We start from the raw sequence: 23,513 nt of genomic DNA, 5'->3' as shown, positions 1-23,513 counted from the left end.
AGAGCAGAGGGAGAGACATGAAAGAGGAGAGAAAGAAAACAGATTGACAGACAAGTGAAGAAAGAAATGAACAGCTATTAAGTTTGAAAACTTTTACTGCTTGAAATAAATTTTCAAATGTCCATATTTTCCTGGGTTGTTAACTGCGGATCACCAAATAGTAAAATATTATGGTTGAGATGTAGGTATTCAGGCCCTAATCTAGAATTGAAAAAGTAGGAGAAAGGGGAGAAGTTTGACAAAAATAGGCAAGAGTGAATATTTATCAGTACAAATTTGTAATGTTTTGTCAGTTTGTTCAATCGGAAAAATTCCCAATTTTACATTCAGTTCTAATCGTAATACATGTATTTTAATATAAAATATTATATCCGGAAATAAAATTTATACACAATAATGTTTTATTAAAAACGTGATATTATTAAGTAGTTGAATATATGCTGTTATGTTAAAATTAAAATATTAAAGCCGCACACCCTAGTTCCATCCAGTGAAAATAAATTATAATTTGGTTAATCTACAAACCTGTAACACACTTAGATCACGTTTTTATCAAATGGAGTGAAAAAGCAGGTTTTATATCGATAAATACCATGGGAATCCCCATGTCCCAATTGCTTGAAATAATTTTGAAAGTTAGTATTCTGATGTTACCGGTAGATGTCGCTCGAAGCACAACAATGCCTACGTCACGACAAATTTCACAGACTTGGGGTGCGTTCCAACTGTTCTGTCCTGGTTGTATCCCCTCTCCAGATATTGTAAGACTTAGCAAAATTATTGGTTTTAAGGGTTTGTAACGTTTTGTATTGAGACACTTACTTGTCTGAACTTTTGTGACTGAAAATGTACCCGAACTGTGAAGAAAAATCTCACAAATGAACAACAACAAATCGGATGTTGATTGCGCGAACCGTGCACGAGAAAACAAACCGAACCAAAATGATAACGGTCACGTGATATACCAACGTCTGTGACATTGAAATGGAAATATCACCTCTAAAAATAGATTGGACCTCGCTTGCTTAACGGTTTTTTCTCGACAACACGTCTTGTGAAAAAATGCAAAAAATGCATTTCGTGGTTTTACAAACATCAGGATTACCAAAAAGCACTTCAGGTGAATGGAAATGTGTATTCGAAATAATAAAATGTAAGTAAAGTGCAATTTTATTTGTGAAAAATGGGGTTTAATAGCGAAAAACAACGCCGTAATGGTTAACAAATAAACGTAACTAGGGTATGTCCCTTTAATTAGCATTTTCTGGTAATATTGAAATAAATGTGGTAGAGGATTAACAACACTTGACTGGTCACAGCACACGACGCGACACACGTCACTTTGAAAAACAATAGTCCAGTTTACTGGTGTATCTGGAGAATTTCAACATTAGACTGCGACATATATTTAATCTCTTCACAACAGAAACTGGCACATTTGTTGGTTGATTTTTATAATAAATTGAACAAGGTAAAACATTATTTCATCAAATCAACCATACATTACAGCGCATGTGTGCAGAAACCATTTTCTATTAATAGGCCGGTTCTCGATTACTGAGGATAGTCTGGCGCCAAAGTAAAAACACTGTCCAAAGTAAAAACACTGTCCGACATATGGCGACAAGGTGCCAAGTGAGCTATGACAATAAACAGGTCGGGGTTTTGATGCCATTGTGTGGTTTTGTTTTTGAAATCAGATTACGGCTGCTCACTAAGTTTTTAGCTAATAACTTGGCGACTTGAACAGACTTTCGGCGAAAACAATTTTCATTTCGCCAGCAAGATTAGGGCCTGGGTATTTCTGTAAATGGGTATTAGTGATTTCCCTAGAAATTTGGCAAGGCATGGTAGACCAAACACTTTTGGGGCATTTTCACCATTTTCGGGGCACTTGTTTTTCATTAAAATTACACAAAAATTAATTGAAATAAACATTAATGTAATTTATGTGCTTGCTTTAATAAATGAATGGCAAAAGATATAAAAGGCATATTTTATTAATTAATAATACTTTTTGGGGCGTTTCATAAAGGCAATTTTAGAATTAATTGGTGAAAAAGGCTTGTTTAATCTCAGGGCAGCATGGTGCTGATTAAGGCAAGATGGTGCTAGACTATTGAGGCATGGTGCTGCACCATGCTAAAACAATCTAGGGAAAACACTAGGCATTGCGATGCACCCTGAAAAGTTGACAGTAACATAGGAATGTTCTGCATCTTCACTGTGATGTATGAATTTATGGCTGATTCGGTTACTGTTAACCATTCTCAGTTGACAGTGTTGACTTCTGTTACCATGATAAAAGTATGGAAGGACAGTTTCATTCAATGCGTAAAGAATATGGATTGGATTCTACAACTGAGGTAACTGAAGGGTCAAGTTGGTAACAAAAGATTTGACAATTGTGATCTTGCTGTGCAATATAAACTGACTTGCAATGACGACGCCATGTCAGTGTATCTGCCAGAAAGAGATGTTTGGGTATGGCGCTATGGAATTGAATGCAACCACAGGGGGTATGGGGGGGGGGGCTCCCCCAGAAAGAAAATGGGTTAAGTTTAGGGTTAAGGTTAAGAAAATCATACAGTAATGATAAAAATAATTAATTTTGTCAAAAGGTTAACTTAAAAAAAAAAATCTGCAACAAAATTTGGGTATGGCACCATAAATGTGTTACCCTCTGGCAAAAACCCTGCATGTTGCCTACAGGAGCCCAAGGAGAGCTTTGTAGGCCCCAGTTCAGTGGAGGCTGATTTATCTGTTACAATTTATAATTGTTGTAACTACACAAATAACTTGTGTTAGGGTGGGATCTGTTGATTCTTTATGCAGCAACATCTTGTTCTGGGTGACATTCTATCTCCTGCTAACTCACTCCACAGATCTACATGTATGTAGAACTACTACTTACTTTAAAGGTTAACTTCATAATAAAATTAAATTTATTTTACTGAATTCCCAATAAGTAAAATGTTTTATTCCTACTTCTGCTTTTGTGTAAATAAACACTGCAAAGCATCTTACAAAATACCTGTGCCAAACATTACAAACTTTATCAATTTTTTTTTTACATCATTTGATGTTTTCAAAACAGACATAATTATACTGCAAATCATATTAATTACTGAATTACGTCACCATTCAAAAGAAAATCACGTGAATTATGTCATTATTCAAGTGAGTTAACTCTTGGTCGCTTTTTCTTCTAGACCAAAAAAATTTTAATGCAGAATTTTCAATACTTTGTATAAAACTGAAATATCCTCGAGTGGAAATGAAAACGTTGTAATGTCATCTTCAGGTATTTGACTACAACATTTTTTGTCTGATTTTACCGTAACTTTATATTATAAAGTGTACCATTCACTGTTTTTCTTCAGACAATGATTGAGATATACAGCAATTAAAGTGAGATTGCACCTGAACTATAAGAACAAAGGCAGTTCAGGTCTTTGGATTTCATAGAAACGATAGTTCCCGGTACCGTGTTCGTAAAATCATGGAACCAAAATTTAGTTTCCCATGATTATTATATCGAGTACAACTACTCAATAAAACTTAAAAACAGTGTCCAATGGGTTACCATGATCACAAGGCATGGAACCAAAAAAGTGTTTCCTATGAAATTCTTTGCAGTTCAAGAGAAGTCATCAGTTCTACAGATTGTGATGTCTGGGTCAGCATTTGATTTACTGAATAATACAAAGAATATTCAAATAAATGTTTATTGTGATGTACCTATATTTTCATTAAACCTAGAATTCCATTGTAGTAACTGCATTGTGCAATTCTGGGCACATCTCAGTGATTTGGAAAATAATCCACTCTCGCTTACAAGAAAAAAATAAAAAATAAAAATCTGAAATGTGAACATAAAACAAATATATTTGGCAGAAGCACACCTTCCTGGAGTTTCCCCAAGAAATTATTTCATTTACAGTTAAACAGGAAGTCAGCCCAGGATTGTGATTTTCACTTGTGTTGTGTATCAAATGAAAGTCTATTTATTTTCAATCATCGGTTTGCACAACAATTAATCATGGTTCATGATATTTGCAGTTTTCGGGCCACAATACAATGCACCTTTTTTTTTTTTTTTTCATAACGCTGTTTATTGTTATTATTATTATTATTATTTTTACTGTTGTAAATCTTAATGATGAACTCAAGCATTTAAATCAATCAAAGGGTTTGATTCTGCAGAACATGATATGTCTGCATGGGCTAGATCCCAAACTCATCATGCTAAAATAATAAAAATTGTATAATTTTGTCTTGTAATTTTTCTTTTTATGATATATTTACAATTATTTTACAAGTGACCATTAAAAATTAAGTTTGTTACTCTTAAAATGTTTTATTAAATATATGTGTTAGCTAGTATACTTGTGGAAAATATCATGAATGAAACAAATATTAAAAATCAAATTGTCCCATCTGTATTAAAAACTTAACTTTAATGGGAGCTCAAACAATCGGTGGTAAAATTTTCACTTCAAAGCCAGTGCTTTCTATTTATAACATTGCATAACATATAAACAAACTCTCATCCCGTTCATAAAATGGCTCCTACATATTATCGAGATGAGACTTTAATGAGTATCTAAACATTAAAAATACAATTTATGCCAATGAAAAATTTAACAATTTCAGCTGAAGCAAATTACTGTTGCATGGATTACAGAACTGGAAGGGATCTAACTCTTTATTGTACTTTATTTACCCAATCATGAATCTTACACGTAGATTAATCAGAACATCTCTACATGTAATATTTGCAGATGCAAGTCAGGTCAACATCAAAGCAAACATTTAACATGCAATTCATAAAAAAAAAAAATTCAGTATGCCCTTGCGAGTTCAAGCCTTGTCTATGTGTGCTTAGACTGTCCCAGTCATATATAAAAAAAAAATCAGGGCTCACTCTGTTCAAATTAGTTAATTTTTATACTAAGTGGCTACAACATTTAGTTTTTGGCCAATAAAATTTTCTACCAGTATATAAATTAACCACTTTTGAATTATTTTCAAGGAAGTAATATAATATCTGATTAAAAAATTTTTATCTAGTGTGTGTGAGGCCTAAAATTGTCAAATGGTCAGAACTGTAGGTAACAGGCCAATAATTACGGCCCTGTTCAAAGTACACTGTGAATCAGAAAAGAAACTCGGAAAAACATAATTTTGTTGGGAAGTCCAGAAAGGTGAAAGTAGTAATCACATACAGAAAACAAGTTCTGCCAAATAGGAAAGAAGATCATCGGGTGATAAATACCTTAAAAAGCTCCACTTTCTCCCCGGACGTAGACAGCTGCATGTACATGTTTTGTGACGAGCCAGCGACATCGTCTCTGAGAATGTCTGAATAGTCACCACCGAACCCCACCGCTCCGTCTCCCTTGCTAAAGTCACTTATACTTTCTATCAATGTCACATCATCATCATCATCCTCCTCCTCTTGCTTCACTTTCGCCGACAGCGGCAAATGAACACTTTCCTCCATGCCCGACTGGGTAGATTGTGTAAATTCTGGGTTAGAATGAGTTTCTGATACTAAGTTTGCGGAGCTGCCTGCTATAGAATGGTCTGCTGAACCTGACCGTGCTGTAAAACAAGTTGAGAGAATCATTTTAGAGATCTGTCAATTTATGTAGATAAAAAAAAATTAAAAATTTAAACATGAGTTTTTCATATGGTGATTCAACCCCTCATAACCAAATTTTTAAAAATGTTAAATTTTTTCCAAGATCCTGCAAAGGCCTTTGTCCAAATAAAAACCCTGGTATTCCTTCAATACCACGTTTTATTTAGTCCCTTGGGTGTCCAATATAGAGTGTTTCACTATACAAACCTAAACTTAACTAGTTTCTTTTCTTAAAAAGTAAAATGACAAAGGTTATAGCATTCAAAGTCAGCTCCAAAAACGAATACTTATAAAAAGGACCGACATCAGTGCAAATTGTTATTTTTATCATATCGCAGTGAATTATAACTGTAGGTATTGCAAACAAAACTAACTTAAGTGAAATAAATTCATTCACAAATTACTCTAAAAAACTGTGATAATAAAGAGTAAGCCTGATGTACACAATTCAAACTGGTCAGTCAGAAACCAAATTTGTAGGTCTCTTTGGTGTTTGTACAGAAATATTTGACAAATATCTAGCACTCATTCCCCCCCCCGCCCCCAACAAATGGACATGTTCTTGGTGTTTTCGACTGATCACTGTAAATGACATGTAACTTGAATGACTGTTTGCGTCTTATGTCAAGCCCTGTAATGGCATATATCATTAATACCCTAACAGGTACCAAAATTAAAAATTGTTTTGCAAAACATATATATATACCTATTTTTATAGAAGGTGTCCCTTCCAAATCTGTAGCGTTTCTCTTAAAACCTCGATCACTTGCTTCAAAACCAATATTTGTCTGAGTCCCGGGAAACGAACTTCTACCCGACGTGTTTGTCTGATGTGACTGGACCGTTTCGGGAGAAGAGATCCACGATGTCGATGATCTAGGCTGTATTTGAGGCTGTGACCGCGACGAGTGAGTGGAGCGAACACTGTGAAAACCTCCAGTTGAATGTCTCTGATTAGAAGAATATCCACCTGGCAGGTACGTTCTGCGGTTTATCGAGGCCTGCTCCTGGCCATAACTGTCTATCAAGTCGATACTCGAACTTGTGTTATGTTCCTTGAGAACTCTGTGTTCTGGAGTCTGGGCACTTTTTGGCACCGTCTTAAAGGCTTTTGTGCAGAAACTTTCACTGATCACATTGCCCGAGCTCTGAATAAACTCACTGAGGACGTATCTCTCTTTCTTAATGTTGTCTATCTCCACGGCCAGATAGCCACTGAGTTCCACTCCCTGTTCATAGTCGAGAAAGTCTCGACACACTTTCTGTATGGCCTCAATGAATGAGGAGAAAAACTTCACGGAATACTGTTTCTCCAACATGGCGGCAAAATGTTGAAAAGAAAACCTGCAAGCAGTCAAAGTACAGTAGTTTAGATCAAAACATATTAACACATAAAAATTATCCCACAAAAATGTTTTAACCAGTAACACAGACATACATATACACAATCATGGGTCATTCACTGCAATAAAATAATTTTCTATCTTAATATCTATGTATTTGCAGCCTGATAAATTTCTTATTTTTCCAGAGGAATTATTTATTTATAGATAGATCTACATTTAATGAAAAAGGAGAGATAAATATGATTTCAAAACTAATTTTATCAGTAACAGGTCATCATGCAACCATACTTCATGTGACTCGATAACCCATCACTGTCTCATAACTATACATTTCCAGCACTATATATATAATGTGTCACTAGAAAATCACTTCTGCACGACAGTGTTGATTGCTCATTCCAATTCCAGCAATAAATGTTGGAACTGTATAAATACATACTAGTATAACTTTTACAATTCCCGTAAGATCACAATTGCTATGTCTTTTATTTTTCAATTCTATCTTCTGCCCCTATCCAGCATTTTGAATTAAACATTTAAAAAAAAAAAAAAAAGGTTTTATTTTGCATCTTATTTGTGAAGAAGTCTTAATATAATTGCTGCCTGTGGACTGATCCTTCATCATTATAATGTGATAAAATATTATTTTGAATCAAGGGTCTTGTAAAGTTGGGGGATCTTTCACTAGTGAACAAGGACTGTTTTCAGGTAGCAGAGGTTTTCGACGATTTTCTTCATAACATATTTCATCAGGGTAAACTTATATAATCTTCACGGACTACATGTCCCCTACTTGGCCCAAAATCTTTTTGTATAGATCTCCTAAATTCAAGGGCCATAACTGTCAAAGATGAGTAAATTGACATGAATGTTAAACTTGATATGTAACAACATGACAAAGCTATACACAAGGGTCTAACTCTCAAACATGGGTAAATTTACATAAATGTTAAAAAAAAACATCCGGAAAACATGTGTGTGACAGACGGATGAAGATGAAACCTATAATCAACTCCAGACTAATAAAGAATAACATTAACAAACGCTTATATAGTATATATGATGTATATACCCCCCAAAATGCAGCCCTCTTCATCAACTTTTCTGTCCAGGAGCCAGATGGCACCTTCTATTTTTTTCAGGCAAAAAATAACAAAATTAGGTATGTAGGTATGTATACATGTATTGTCACCTTCAGTACTCAAGCACATGCGTGACATCGACTTTAATTTGTCGATTTCAGTGACAGTAGTCATGAGGTTAAATATTTTCTACAAAATTATATTTGAATTTAAATACTAGTTCTTGACCTCTATATCCACGAGATACACTACAAATAATTAGTGCCAGTGATTTTGGTTCAAATGTGTAACGTTTGATTTGAGAGTGTGTTCGAACACTGATTCAGGTTTACATAGTGTTTTCCCTAGCTTGTTTTAGCATGGTGCAGCACCATGGTTCAATAGTCTAGCACCATCTTGCCTCAATCAGTGCCATGCTGCCCTGACATTAAACAAGCCTTTTTCAGTAATTAATTCTAAAATTGCCTTTATATAAAACCCCCAAAAATGTATTATTAATTAATAAAATATGCCTTTTATATCTTTTGCCATTTATTTATTAAAGCAAACACATAAATTACATTGTTTATTTGAATTAATTTTTGTGGGTTTTTTAACGAAAAACAAGCTCCCCGAAAATGGTGAAAATGCCCCAAAAGTGTTTGGTCTACCATGTCTTGCCTAATTTCTAGGGAAATCACTTGGTTTACCTGAACCAAAACACTAAAAATATCTGATTAACACAACAATGCAAATCAGGTCTTGTGATTGTGTCAAACACATTCTTAAGTAGTGTGACATCAGAAACACAATTTTTGTTAAATAATTATATGGATATGATTTTCGTTGAATAGTTGTACTCGATGTAATAATCACGGAAAACGAAATTTCGGTTCAGTTATTTTATCAACACGCTACCGGAAACGATCATTACCGTGAAATCTGAAGTCTGAAAAATGTTTTCCTCTGTATTCATGCATTAAAGGGACATTCCTGAGTTTGCTGCATTGTACGATTAAACTTACATGATAAATATATTTTATTGTTTAGAATATCAGTGTCTGTATATTCAATGTGTTTCTGGTTGTCTTAATATTTGTAAGACCGGCCTCGGTGGCGTCGTGGCAGGCCATCGGTCTACAGGCTGGTAGGTACTGGGTTCGGATCCCAGTCGAGGCAAGGGATTTTTAATCGAGATACCGACTACAAACCCCGAGTGAGTGCTCCGCAAGGCTCAATGGGTAGGTGTAAACCACTTGCACCGACCAGTGATCCATAACTGGTTCAACAAAGGCCATGGTTTGTGCTATCCTGCCTGTGGGAAGCGCAAATAAAAGATCCCTTGCTGCCTGTCGTAAAAAGAGTAGCCTATGTGGCAACAACGGGTTTCCTCTAAAACCAGTGTCAGAATGACCATATGTTTGACATCCAATAGCCGATGATAAGATAAAAAATCAATGTGCTCTAGCAGCGTCGTTAAATAAAACAAACTTTACTTAATATTTGTAAGAAGTCCAAACTGGATTTTGTCTTCAAATAATTTCGTACGTACGAAAAAATATTTTTTTAGGAAATAAAATAAAATTTAAGCTAATACAAACATTAGAACTATCAGAAACACGTTTAATATACACCCAGTAATATTTTATGCAAAAAAATATATTTAATATGTAATTACAATCGTTAAAAAGTCTCTGTTTGTCGATAACATCTTAAAAATTGCAGCAAACTCAGGAATGTCCCTTTAAGACACATTTTATTTTTAACAAATAAGATTTTTGTTTTTAAATGTACAAAGTATTTTCCATGGAAAACGAGGGAAAAAGAGCATCATAGTTGTATCATCGCAAGTAATACATTCGGGAATGTTGGTATATATTCTGGATTCACAGATAGTTAACTGGTTTTCTACTTTATGCTGACCATGTATTTGCATGTTGCATAAAAAAAAATGTTGACAGAGATGACAGTTTATGTTTATCATGTGATCGACTTTTTATTTAAGTTTTTGACATGATTGTAATTTTTTGTTACAAACTTTTACTTTCCTTTTAAATAAAGCGAGTCATACGGTGTAACAAAAAACTATTTACATATATTTTACTCTGATATTATATAATATTGTACAGTGTACAATTTTGGTTTAAAAAATGTAAGTGCCATAAGGACTCCCTGTTTGCAAATATTTAAAGCATGCCACCAACCCAGGGAGCCTGCCGTACGTCTCCAGTAGAACAGAAGATATGCTAAGTGTTTTGCCGCCATTTTGTTTTTATACTGGAATTCAAAGATTTGTTACTCTAATACTAATGATATGCAAAACGGAACCGTCTTTTATTAGTTTTAAAGGTTGCATGTCACTATTTACAAATACTTTAAATGTGTAAATTATTAATTTAATTTATAAAATATGACATAAATTGCAAAAGTTTTTTAAAAAGCTTAGGAACACAGTATCATGAAATAGATAAATTTAACAAAGTACACAAATTACTATGGTGTGTGTGTTGGGGGGGGGGGGGGGGCAGTAAACCCTGCAATACATGTACACTTTATGCTAATCAAGGTTCTTAATTGTTTATTTTCTCTTTTTGTTTTTTGAAGGGTGGGCGAGTTCCCACTCATAAGTAAATAAATAATGCTGTTGTAATATCTCGGTAACATGGATTCTTTTTTATAACTTAGGTGGTTTTAGTGCATGGAAACAATTATTTTAAAATTTTAATAGGTACAATAACTTTATTCTAAACTGATGATAATTATTTGCATATTTTTCTAAACAAACCATAAAGCATGCCCAATGAGCCTATCAGATTCTGTTGTGCAAATTGACAAATTGATTAAACATGATCTCAGTATGAAAAATGGACATTAAAAAGTTAATTATTTTAATTTACTGGGTTTTTGTTTTGTTTTATCAACAGTTAAAATTGGGCAAGTGAATTTTTCACCATGGCCAGTGAATTTTCAAATCCACTGGCCCTATGGCAAGTGAATCTTAAAAATATTCTAGAACAACTGTGTTGACTGTGTTATTTTGAAGAATCAATGTAATTTGTACAGGCTCGTATGCTAGCCAAGCTAGAGAGTCCTATATGACTTTTGCAAGCCTCGGGCTCCGGACTCTCCTCAAAATAGCACACTGTTGTACATGTTAAAATTTGACTTTGATTGTTTGGCAAAAACATAGTTGCAGTCTGTTTTCGTTATGATCATAGCATCGATGATGTAATGATCAGGGCTCACGCAGTTGGTAGTCAAATTAGCCTCTTTTGTTTTTTAAAAGGCTAATAAATGTGCAAGTGGCTCAAAGTTTGGCTAAGCCATATTCTATCTTCTGATGTGAACAAACGGTTACAAAATCTATCCGACACCTGAAATATAATAATAATACCAAATATTCAATTAGTGTAATTAATAGCTATCTCGTGACCGGTAATGAGAAGCAGTGTCATCCAGAATACAGCATAATAATGTTTGCTTATTTTAATAATCATGGTTCTTAATTTTAACGGCAACATGTATGAAAGCAAAGTCTGAAAGATCTGTAGCTTGCTATTTTAACTTTGTAAAGTCTTTGAACCAAAGTAATAAAAATGGACCAACAATGTGTGTTAGTTTCAATACACATGCTAGTTCAGGGCCGAAAGACAAGTAAGCTAGGGCAGAATTCAGCCAGACCGAGCAAAACAAAAATGTCCGCTAGAGGCTCATTCCACGCAAACTCATCCTGGGATGCAAAATTTTTAATTCATCTTATAAATTAAAAAAGTGCTTTTTTTAATATTTTGGATAAGTACATTTATGGTAAAGAATAAACAAATCATGAACAGTAAGATAATCTTGTATGTGCCGCTATTTGAAAATACAACACCTGCAAACAAAACAGAACTCAAAAAAAAAGTTAGTTTGTTCTTTACTTAAAATGTTGTTAGTTAATACCAAAATGAATCAGTATATAGTCATTTGACAGACAACTGGGTGTCTTAAGATTCATGGCTGTTAACAAAAGTAAAATGTTGTGACAGAAATTTCAAGGTACAGGGCATTCAAAATGGTAATGTTTTATATGACAATTGTAGTCCACTTTAAACATGTATTTCTCCCATCCCACACCCTATAATTTATTTTATTGGACAAAAACATTAATTTGATGGATCCTGCAGTGAACCTATATTAATGGAAATAGCAGTGGTGTAGGCAGGATTTTGTATGATCCCGAATGATCCCATTATTCAATCGTAAATAATAAAGAAGTAACACACCGCTGGTCGGTAAATGTTATATTTGACCGGATCAACTTTATTAAGTTTCAATATCTATAATACGCAATCTAATATCTCCCAGCAGAACTATTACATTGTAACAGTGTTCAAACTCGCACGTGCTGTTTATCATGATGTGACATTGGGTACGGCCATTACTTCAAAGGGAGTAGCACATTTAAATTAAAGGTGGGGGTTTTTTCACTTAATTTACAACTACTGTAGTAACGTTTTTTGTTGTTTTAATTACAAAAACCATACCAAAAATCATTTAAAAAATGTTGTGACAGAAATTTCAAGGTACAGGGCATTCAAAATGGTAATGTTTTATATGACAATTGTAGTCCACTTTAAACATGTATTTCTCCCATCCCACACCCTATAATTTATTTTATTGGACAAAAACATTAATTTGATGGATCCTGCAGTGAACCTATATTAATGGAAATAGCAGTGGTGTAGGCAGGATTTTGTATGGGGGGGGGGGGGCACTTGTGTAGTGGGATATGACACAGGAACCTTTTAAGTTATTAATAAGCGAAAAGGTAAAAATTTCCAGGGATTGGGGGGGGGGGGGGGGGGCATTATTACCTGATATTATTTATTTAGGCTTGACCACTAGCTGATGGACGGCAAATCAAATATTCAAATACATTTACATCGGGTGGCCCTTGTGTTATTGCAAATTCATTATGGGAGGGGGAGGGGGTCGTTAAAAATTGAGGTAAACGCCAATGTCTGATACTGCATTACGCTAATGTTGAATAGTCCTTTGTTGATCTTTGTGTCATTTAACAATACAAAATCTTGCAGTTTCAATACCCCTCTCCCCTTGTAACGTTTTGTGACCCTGTCATATTTTACTTTGGGGTCTTTAGTAATACATATATGTTAAAATAAAATGGCAATGACTGATTGAATTTTACTTTATGAATTAACATTACGTTGCACAATAACCACCACAACCCCCCCCCCCTCCCCCTCCATTATGTTTTGTCACATCCCATAATTCCCACACTCCTTAGTGCACGTTGCGTAGTTCTCGAATAATCCCATTATTCAATCGTAAATAATAAAGAAGTAACACACCGCTGGTCGGTAAATGTTATATTTGACCGGATCAACTTTATTAAGTTTCAATATCTATAATACGCAATCTAATATCTCCCAGCAGAACTATTACATTGTAACAGTGTTCAAACTCGCACGTGCTGTTTATCATGATGTGACATTGGGTACGGCCATTACTTCAAAGGGAGTAGCACATTTAAATTAAAGGTGGGGTTTTTTTCACTTAATTTACAACTACTGTAGTAACGTTTTTTGTTGTTTTAATTACAAAAACCATACCAAAAATCATTTAAAAAATGTTGTGACAGAAATTTCAAGGTACAGGGCATTCAAAATGGTAATGTTTTATATGACAATTGTAGTCCACTTTAAACATGTATTTCTCCCATCCCACACCCTATAATTTATTTTATTGGACAAAAACATTAATTTGATGGATCCTGCAGTGAACCTATATTAATGGAAATAGCAGTGGTGTAGGCAGGATTTTGTATGGGGGGGGGGGGGGGGGGCACTTGTGTAGTGGGATATGACACAGGAACCTTTTAAGTTATTAATAAGCGAAAAGGTAAAAATTTCCAGGGATTGGGGGGGGGGGGGGGGCATTATTACCTGATATTATTTATTTAGGCTTGACCACTAGCTGATGGACGGCAAATCAAATATTCAAATACATTTACATCGGGTGGCCCTTGTGTTATTGCAAATTCATTATGGGAGGGGGAGGGGGTCGTTAAAAATTGAGGTAAAAGCCAATGTCTGATACTGCATTACGCTAATGTTGAATAGTCCTTTGTTGATCTTTGTGTCATTTAACAATACAAAATCTTGCAGTTTCAATACCCCTCTCCCCTTGTAACGTTTTGTGACCCTGTCATATTTTACTTTGGGGTCTTTAGTAATACATATATGTTAAAATAAAATGGCAATGACTGATTGAATTTTACTTTATGAATTAACATTACGTTGCACAATAACCACCACAACCCCCCCCCCCCTCCCCCTCCATTATGTTTTGTCACATCCCATAATTCCCACACTCCTTAGTGCACGTTGCGTAGTTCTCGAATGATCCCATTATTCAATCGTAAATAATAAAGAAGTAACACACCGCTGGTCGGTAAATGTTATATTTGACCGGATCAACTTTATTAAGTTTCAATATCTATAATACGCAATCTAATATCTCCCAGCAGAACTATTACATTGTAACAGTGTTCAAACTCGCACGTGCTGTTTATCATGATGTGACATTGGGTACGGCCATTACTTCAAAGGGAGTAGCACATTTAAATTAAAGGTGGGGGTTTTTTCACTTAATTTACAACTACTGTAGTAACGTTTTTTGTTGTTTTAATTACAAAAACCATACCAAAAATCATTTAAAAAATAAAAATAATAATAAAATATTTGAAAAAAAAGTACGAAACATATGTACACACCTTTTTACAAAATAAGATCGTCTGCTTAAAATAGCACAGCAAATGATAGTGCAGGTGCACATTGAGTCAATACTTTACTTTCTACGTCCGTTCGGACTATGTAAATAGCAGATTGGATATGTTGTGATAGATCCCAAATACGTGTTAACGCAAATGGATGAATTAAAACAAAAAGTTGTATTCTTCTACCAAAACTGTATTATATCAGACAATGTAGGCATTATTACTAAAAACTACGACACAACAGACTGTATCAAAACAGGATAAAACTAATTTGCATATCCAGGTCAGACTTGTTCGTCACGTGTTCGTAATCGATCGGAAAACCAAAACGAAACTTGTTCAATGTCATTTTTTTTTTTTAAATATACAATTAGCTAAATTAAAAAAAACAAAATTATGAGTTCAAGTATCCGCAATAAGAGCAACTTTGGGAATCTTTATTGGGAAACTGTTGGGTCGTAATTGGGAAAAGGTTTGATATTGGATTGGGAATTTACGTTAGGGGAATGTAACACACGTAACGCAAATAACCAATAAGTTTTCACAACTAGTAAAATATTGAATTGTTTAAAATGTGTTTTCAGGTTAAAAGTTAGAATACCAATATGAAACAAATTTAACCATTTTTGGTTTGCAAAAGCTGCAAGTTATTATACAATGCGGCCTTTATTGAGTGTAACACACATAATGTTGTGAGTGTTACATGGGGTAGGGGATGAATGTTTTACCCTACAATTAAACATGTCTTTAACTAGTAATATATACATGTATTGAAGTATTTATTTATATATTTATGTACTGGTTTTACACTTAACATTAGAATATTTAGTGTTGGGAATTTAGTTATGGAATTAAAAATAATATCTTGACTTGTCTTAGCTCCCAGCATGCCAGCAGGAAATAGAGGTTCAATTTTGCAAAGAGCACACATGGGCAGGAATTAATGGTACATGTATCTACTGGTACTGGCCACTTCCATTTACCCTTTTGTAATTGGTGCATCGACTAACGCGAGAGCCCCCCACCCCCTCCCCCCGCACCTCTTAGGAATCTGGTCTTTTATAAGGAACATACACCAGGGTTCACTTTGTCCATTGCCAAATTAGCCAGCTACTAATTTTCATGCAAAGTAGCTACAACATTTAGTCTTTGGGAAATAAAATGTTCTTTAAATTAGTCACTTTTGAATAATTTCCAAGTAAACTCTCGACATATATATCTGAAAATTGGCTAAAACTAAATTTCTTCCAGTGTGAGCCTTGTAACATCTATATGTAATTACCAATCACTACAGTGCAATAGTGTTTTATCATAAGGCCAAACAAAAAAATAGGTGTTTCTGATTGCATCCCCCCAAAAATTAGGTTAGGTAGGTAGGGTTTGTTTTTTTTAGTTTTTTTTAAATTGAAACTATCATAATAATAATAATAATAATAATAATTATTATTATTATTATTTATCATCATTATCATTATTGTTATTGTCGTTGTTGTAGTAGTAGTAGTAGTAGTAGTAGTATTGGTATGCACTGTTTGTGTATTTCCTTAAATTAATGGGACATTTGTATTAATTTCGTTGTTCTTAATTTAAATACTTTATGCAAACATTTGAGATGCATTAATAATAAGACTTGTTGATTTAAGTGAAGACGAGAATTAAGCTGATACGATTATATTTAATCGAAATAACCTGTACCAAGGCTATGTTCGTACATTCAGTTACTTCCGTGACCGACCAAGCTGTTCGGTGGTAGCTAATCAGGAGAAGGAACTCTATTACAAAAGTTTTTCCATAATTTCTCGATGTTTTTCGGAAGGGAATTACATGTGCAAAATATATCGTATAATAGTACGTAAACAATGTGCAAGGAAGGAAATACTCTTGTTTGGTGATGTTGTCCTCTCTTATTTTTATTCTTTTTTTCATTTTTATTTTTTTTAATTATTTTTTTCCAGGTTTTTTTCAGTTTAAGGTCGGGGGGTGGGGGGGGGGGGGGGGGGGGGGGGGGGGGGGGTGGTGTGTAAAACTAGGGACGGTCGGTCGACCGGAAACACACCTATTTTTTTGTTTGGCCTAAGGGACAAAGATTCATCAAAATGTGGCAGTTCAACATCCATATCATATATTGATTTCTTCCTTTAAATTCTTACAAGTGGCTTTGCCAACCAACCCCCCCCCCCCCCCCATCAGGGTTTCTGCCAGAGTGTAAAATGGGTATGGTGCCATACCCAATTTTTTTTATTTTAAGTTAACTTATTGACACAATTAATTACTCTTATCATTACTGTATGCTTTTCTTAATCCTATAACACTAAACGTAACCCATTTTATTTCTGGGGGACCCCCCCCCCCAAATACCCCCTGTTGACTGGTTGCATTCAACTCCATAGCGCCATACCCAAAAATGTATGTCTGTCATAAACACTGCCCCTATCCTACCAGCAACTAATTTTTCAATATAGGTAGCAGTTCTATAAATGTATCTTCTTTAGTGTCTTCCTAAACAATGTAATTCATCTTTAATATAATGATCAGATTACTATTAAAAATGTAAAACATAACATTTTATTCAAAGGCTGCAATAGCCAATGAAATTTACCAGTTGCCTTCTTATTTTGACAAGTCTGATATAAGATTTTGTAACAGGAGGTTCAGGATGCACTGACTAGAATATTAGTACTACAAGTATGAGTGAGCATAAACAGGCAATATTATTTGAGTAATATTTGCCACTGAAAATAGGTGGGTGGTGCTAACCCCCTCTAAATCCACCCCTGAAAAAAGAATACTTAACTTTTCTGCTAAAAACATTATTAACAGTCACTAAAAACAAAAGGCAGTAAAACAAATAAAATTTGTTTGTGATAGGATGCTTACAAGCTAATGTTAAGTTTCTGAAATCAGACGTGTAACACACGTAATAAATTTTTGTCACACACGTAACACTACATTTTAATGATTTGGAAAACAAATATCTGAGTAATAAGATTATTCTTTTATGATAAATATTAACTTACATTATGGTGATTAAAAGCAACATACAAAATTTTATTATCTCTTGTAATCTCACAGAATTTTAGCAACTTTCAAATCTGATAGAAAAATGTCTGTTGTGCGAATGTAACACACGTAACGCAATCAAATGTAAGCCATTACAAATATGTTTGAAATTTAGGCAATGTTTCTTGTTTTATTTTGTGAAGTACTGAAGTAGGATTATTACTAATCAGTAGGTTATAACAGGAGCCCTTTCATAGATTTCTAATTTACACACATTTTCACCCAAAGTGAGTCTGAAGTGTAACACACGTAACGTGGAATGAGCCTGGACTGGATTATGCACTTCACGTTAAACCCAAGGTCCACGTCTGGAATTAATCACACAGTTCGCGAACATTAGAAAAACGTTCGTTGGCTGCTCTCAGTATGCATATAGGTCACGCTTGACAGTCAGCCGAGATTGTTGCACATGTTAAGAGACATCGTTGCGGACATTAAACAATACGATAACATGCAAGTAAATCTTCATGTAAATTTGTAGAAAAACAACAAATAGTTATCTGTATCAATAAATGCTTAATTGTTGTTCGCTTAAATTTCCATTGTCTTTGTTAATTTCGCACTCATGTATATCGCTATCGCAGGAAATTAACATGCAGTATTTATACAAATTGTGGTTAAACGTACACTGAATACAATTAGTTTACAATAATCATATTTGTCAAATAAAATATTATATAAATTTGTAGACTGTCAGGAGACATCTCAAAAGTTAGGTGGATTTTAAAAAGACTGTAAAATTCAATTCATCATCTTATTTATCAAAAACTTTTGACATAAATGGAATAGTTGTAATAACGTGAAGTTGGCATTCTTAGGCTAAGTATTTTACAAGCTGAAATCAACAACAAGCAGTTTAAAGCAACATAAAGATTGCTATTTGAAAGAAATAATGAGCTTTATTTTATTTTTTTAAAGAAAAAAGAAAGAGTATTGGCTCTCAAATTTGTATTCATGTCAAAGGCCTTAGAAGTTGGGATAGGTGTTTGCAGGGGGCACTGGCTTCCAACTCTGCATATCTCTCCACCCCCCCTCCCCCCACTGAAAAATCAAAGTAATATATTAACTGTCCATACCCCCATTGCTGTCTTTGATTTTGATCAGAGAATAAAGTTTTTTTGTTATTCAGATTTATTCCAGTTTGTACACAATTAGCTGAAAAAGATGCATTTTCATATGAATTCATCTATAAATACTCTATACAGTATTCCGTAAAACAATTTTGGCTAATAAAAACCCAATTTGGTTAATTTTATGGCTACAGGTATTTTTGATCCAGGGTGCGCCCCTGAATGATATTTATCTCTGCGAAATTTAAGGCAGTCGATTTCGCCTATATACAGCGACTACTTTGCCAGAACTGTCTCCTAGCATGACTATTGCTGGTATGTTGATATGAACTTTGATTCGGTCACCAAGAGGAGCAACCATATGAAATGTTTCAGTCGTCAAACAAACAAAATGGTCACATATAATAAATTGGTCTCAATGAAGAGGCCTCAAACGCTTCCCTCCCTTCAAGATGCATTTTCAAATATAAATACTCTATACAGCACTGGGCACAACAATTTTGACTAAAACATTTTGATTATTTTCATTATGGCCAAGAAAAATCCCATTTTGCAAATTTTTGGGCTGCAAATATTTTTTATTAATCATCCAGGGTGACCCCAGGACCGGTAAAATATCCAACCGTTATCCCCCTATTTTGGTTAGTAGCGTTAGGGGTAAATAGATTCGGGTTGGTTTTTTTTTTAGCTTAGAGTGAGCTATGATCCCTCTTTTAACATGTATCAATATAATTTAATCGGGGGGGGGGGGGGGGGGGGTAAAAGGCAGATATCTTCCCCAGCCCCTGTGTACACACTAACAATGATTTGTATGAGGTTTTTTAAAATTGCATTGCAGTATTTTTCTAATTAAAATGAAGAAAACTATTATTTTTTTACATATTTTCTTTGTTCTCATTTTCAAATTTGAAATGCTATGGACTTAATCAAGTCTAGCACTGGACCAGAACCGCCATGGACATAAGACCGATCTTGAAAGATATTTGTGCATTCCTGAAAATTCCAAAACTAGTACTTTATCGCAATATATACCCACAGTATTACAGATAGTAGTGGTTAGTGCCTTACACTATATACAAATCAGTAGTGGCTATGTCATAATAAACGCAATATTTATAAAAACAAATACCCAGTTTGCGTGAATCTTTTCCCCTAACACGCGCTTGTAGAAATTCGAGTTACTTCCCTTCTAACATAAACCACGAAGACGAGTGAAATTGGGGCACTAATTGGGTGTTAAAAAGTTCTCCGGCTTGCCGTTGTGATTACGTTCAGAGTAAGCGTGATGCGTGATCTAAGAAAACAATTTGTATTATTATATTTATTTATTTTTATTGAGTAGTGGGTTGCTGTAATCTTCTGACGGAATTTTTAGATTAAAAAATTTAAATAGTAGACTACTTCACGTTGTCAAACTAGCCTATCTCCCTAATTTTAAAAGGACATTCCTGAGTTTGCTGCAATGTTTTTAAAGATGTTATTGACTAACAGAGACTTTTTAACGATTGTAATTACATATCAAATATATTTTTCTGCATAAAATATTAGTGGCTGTATATTAAACGTGTTTCTGATCGGTCTAATATTTGTACGAGGTTAAATTTTATTTTATTTCCTAAACTATTTTCTTTCGTATGTATGAAATTATTTGAAGACAAAATCCAGTTTGGGCTTCTTGCAAATATTAAAACGACCAGAAACACATTGAATATAGAGACAATGATATTCTAAACAAGAAAATATATTTAATATATAAGTTTAATCGTAGAAATATTTTATTAGTCGGAAACATCTTACAATGCAGCAAACTCAGGAATGTCCCTTTGAAGAGAGAAATGTTTTATTTAACGACGCACTCAACACATTGTATTTACGGTTATATGGCATCAGACATATGGTTAAGGACCACACAGGTATTGAGTGAGGAAATCCGCTGCCGCCACTTCATGGGCTACTCTTTTCGATTAGCAGCAAATGATCCTTTATATGCACACCCCACAGACAGGGTAGTACATACCACGGCCTTTGATATACCAGTCGTGGTGCACTGGTTGGAACGAGAAATAGCCCAATGGGCCCACCGATGGGAATCGATCCCACACCGACCGTGCATCGAGCGAGCGCTATACCACTGGGCTACGTCCCGCCCTAATTTTAAAGAGGCGAAATCTATAAACCCGTAAGAAGCCAAATATTGGTTAAGCCTATTTTAACACCACCATGCATCTGCATCTGTTTTTCTGTTTCTGTTTCTGCTCTCTCTCTCTCTCTCTCTCTCTCTCTCTCTCTCTCTCTCTCTCTCTCTCTCTCTCTCTCTCTCTCTCTCCTCTCTCTCTCTCTCTCTCTCTCTCTCTCTCTCTCTCTCTCTCTCTCTCTCTCTCTCTCTCTCTCTCTCTCTCTCTCTCTCTCTCTCTCTCTCTCTCTCTCCCTCAAAAGATGTGTTTTTTTATGTATTCTGGGGACGTTTGTGCCAGTGTTTGGTTATACATGTATTTCAAGAAAGATTAACGACACATGCATAATTTTTTTTATGTTTTTTTTTTTTTTATATAAATAAGGCGTTAATGCATTAACGACATATATAGAAAATAGCGGGATGGGGTAGGGGGTAGGCTCATGCCGATATCTTCGCTGCAGAACAACCATTTAATGCCATCAGAGGAATACGTTTAGTATCCATATCATGTTAATGACCTAGGACTTATAGTTTGTGAGAAACAAGATATGCCATTTTTTCTTTGTTTAACCACACCACTAGAGCACATTGATTTATTAATCATCAGTTATTGGATGTAATTTTTTTTTTTTTTTCACATATAATCTTAGGGAGGAAAGTGTTTTTTAGTAGTAGCAAGGGGTCTTTTATTATAAGCACCATCCCACAGACAGGGTATCACATACCATGGTCTTTGATATACCATTCGTGGTGCACTGACTAGAACGAAAAATAGCCCAATTGGCCTACCAACGGGGATCGATCCCAGAGTGATCGAACACTAGGCGACCTCTTTACCACTGGGCTACGTCACGCTACTCTTGTTGCTAAAACATTGCAGGCAAGAAAACGGTTATATTGCGTTTTTGTTGATTATAGAAAGGCCTTCAACCGTGTAACGCATGATGAACTGTGGTTTAAACTGACACGCAGTGCTGTTCGTGGGAAAGTCATACAGGTAATTAAATCTATGTACGAGGAAGTAAAATCATGCGTCAGGTTAGGTAACACACTGACAGACTTTCTTTTCAACATCAACAGGACTTATGCAATGAGAAGCACTACCCCTATTGTTATTCTCGAAGATGAGTTTCATTTTATACTTGTGTGCCCACAATTGAGTGAATTTTGTTTTAAACTACATTTTAAAATATTAACATTGTAAACCATCGGTTTTCAAACTAATTCAGTTATTACGTAATCCATGTAGGAAAGTTATTATTATAGTAGTGTAGGTATATAAAGTGTTCCTACTGACAATAGTTAGTGGGACTTTCCTTACTAGCTCAGTTGGTAAAACGTTAGACTGTGGTTCGAATCACCCCAGTGGAGGTTGATATTTCTGTTACATTACTAACATTTGTACATTTTTCTGTTGCTACAGCAAAACGTCAATCATTAGACTTGCTGTATACCCCATGAAAATAATTTATATTTAGTGTTGTATTTCAAATATATATACTCTTCAAAAAAAGAAACGCAAAAGGGTACAAATGGGTTATAACTCCGATTTTATGTTTCCTACCGGTTCATGCTTTGTGAATATAAGGTCATTGCATGTCCCAAACACATTCCCACGGTTACATTCGATAAAACGCAGCTACTGTACAATAAAGTTCCAAAATGTGAATATTCGCAAAAACGCAGCCATGTGCAAACCATGTCACCACTGCACGTGCTTTGTCTGCACGTGCAACATGAACACCGACAGTATAAAAGTGCAGGGTGTTCGCTTGCCTGGCCTCTGTATCTGGCCGACAGTTGACAATCCAGGACATGCCACGTCTCAGTGAACCGCAGAGAAACAATGCCATCGGCCGACTAGACGCAGGCGAATCCAGAACGGCCGTTGCCAGGGCATTCCATGTGTCCCCAAGCACCATCTCCAGACTGTGGGACCGTTACCAGCAACATGGATCAACACGTGACCTCCCTAGATCCGGTCGACCACGGGTCACTACCCCCGGGCAGGACCGCTACATCCGGGTACGCCACCTTCGGGAACGATTGACTACTGCCACCTCCACAGCCGCAGCAATACCAGGTTTGCGCAGGATATCCGACCAGACCGTACGGAACCGCCTACGTGAGGTAGGAATTCGTGCCAGACGTCCAGTTCGAGGTGTCATCTTAACACCACAACACCGTCGACTCCGACTGCAGTGATGCCAGATTCATCGACAATGGCCTCAACTGCGATGGAGACAGGTGTGGTTCAGTGACGAGTCCCGATTTCTGATCCGACGTCATGATGGAAGATGTCGCGTGTATAGGAGTCGTGGTGAACGTTATGCGGCAAACTGCGTGCAGGAAGTGGACAGATTCGGCGGGGG

At 35.3% G+C, this 23,513-nt stretch overlaps 1 protein-coding gene across 18 annotated transcripts in view; it reads right to left on the bottom strand.

The window, feature by feature from the left end:
- Window positions 1–20,143, bottom strand: part of LOC121383032 — a 101,946-nt gene extending 81,803 nt beyond the window's left edge. For all 18 annotated transcript variants that reach the window (XR_005959244.1, XR_005959245.1, XM_041512777.1 and 15 more), the window contains exons 1-3: window positions 20,095–20,143; window positions 6,354–6,991; window positions 5,279–5,607 (exon numbers count right to left, since the gene is read on the bottom strand). Coding sequence is in view for 16 of the 18 variants with exons in the window: in XM_041512777.1 (XP_041368711.1) it covers window positions 5,279–5,607; window positions 6,354–6,966 (942 nt within the window). In the remaining 2 variants the exon portion in view is untranslated. The remainder of the gene's footprint in view (window positions 1–5,278; window positions 5,608–6,353; window positions 6,992–20,094) is intronic.
- Between the last annotated feature and the right edge of the window lie 3,370 nt (window positions 20,144–23,513).

This window comes from Gigantopelta aegis, chromosome 10 (genome assembly GCF_016097555.1).
Source record: "Gigantopelta aegis isolate Gae_Host chromosome 10, Gae_host_genome, whole genome shotgun sequence".
In the NCBI taxonomy this organism is placed as follows: Eukaryota; Metazoa; Mollusca; class Gastropoda; order Neomphalida; family Peltospiridae; genus Gigantopelta; species Gigantopelta aegis.
This window is presented reverse-complemented; position numbering and strand designations above follow the sequence as displayed.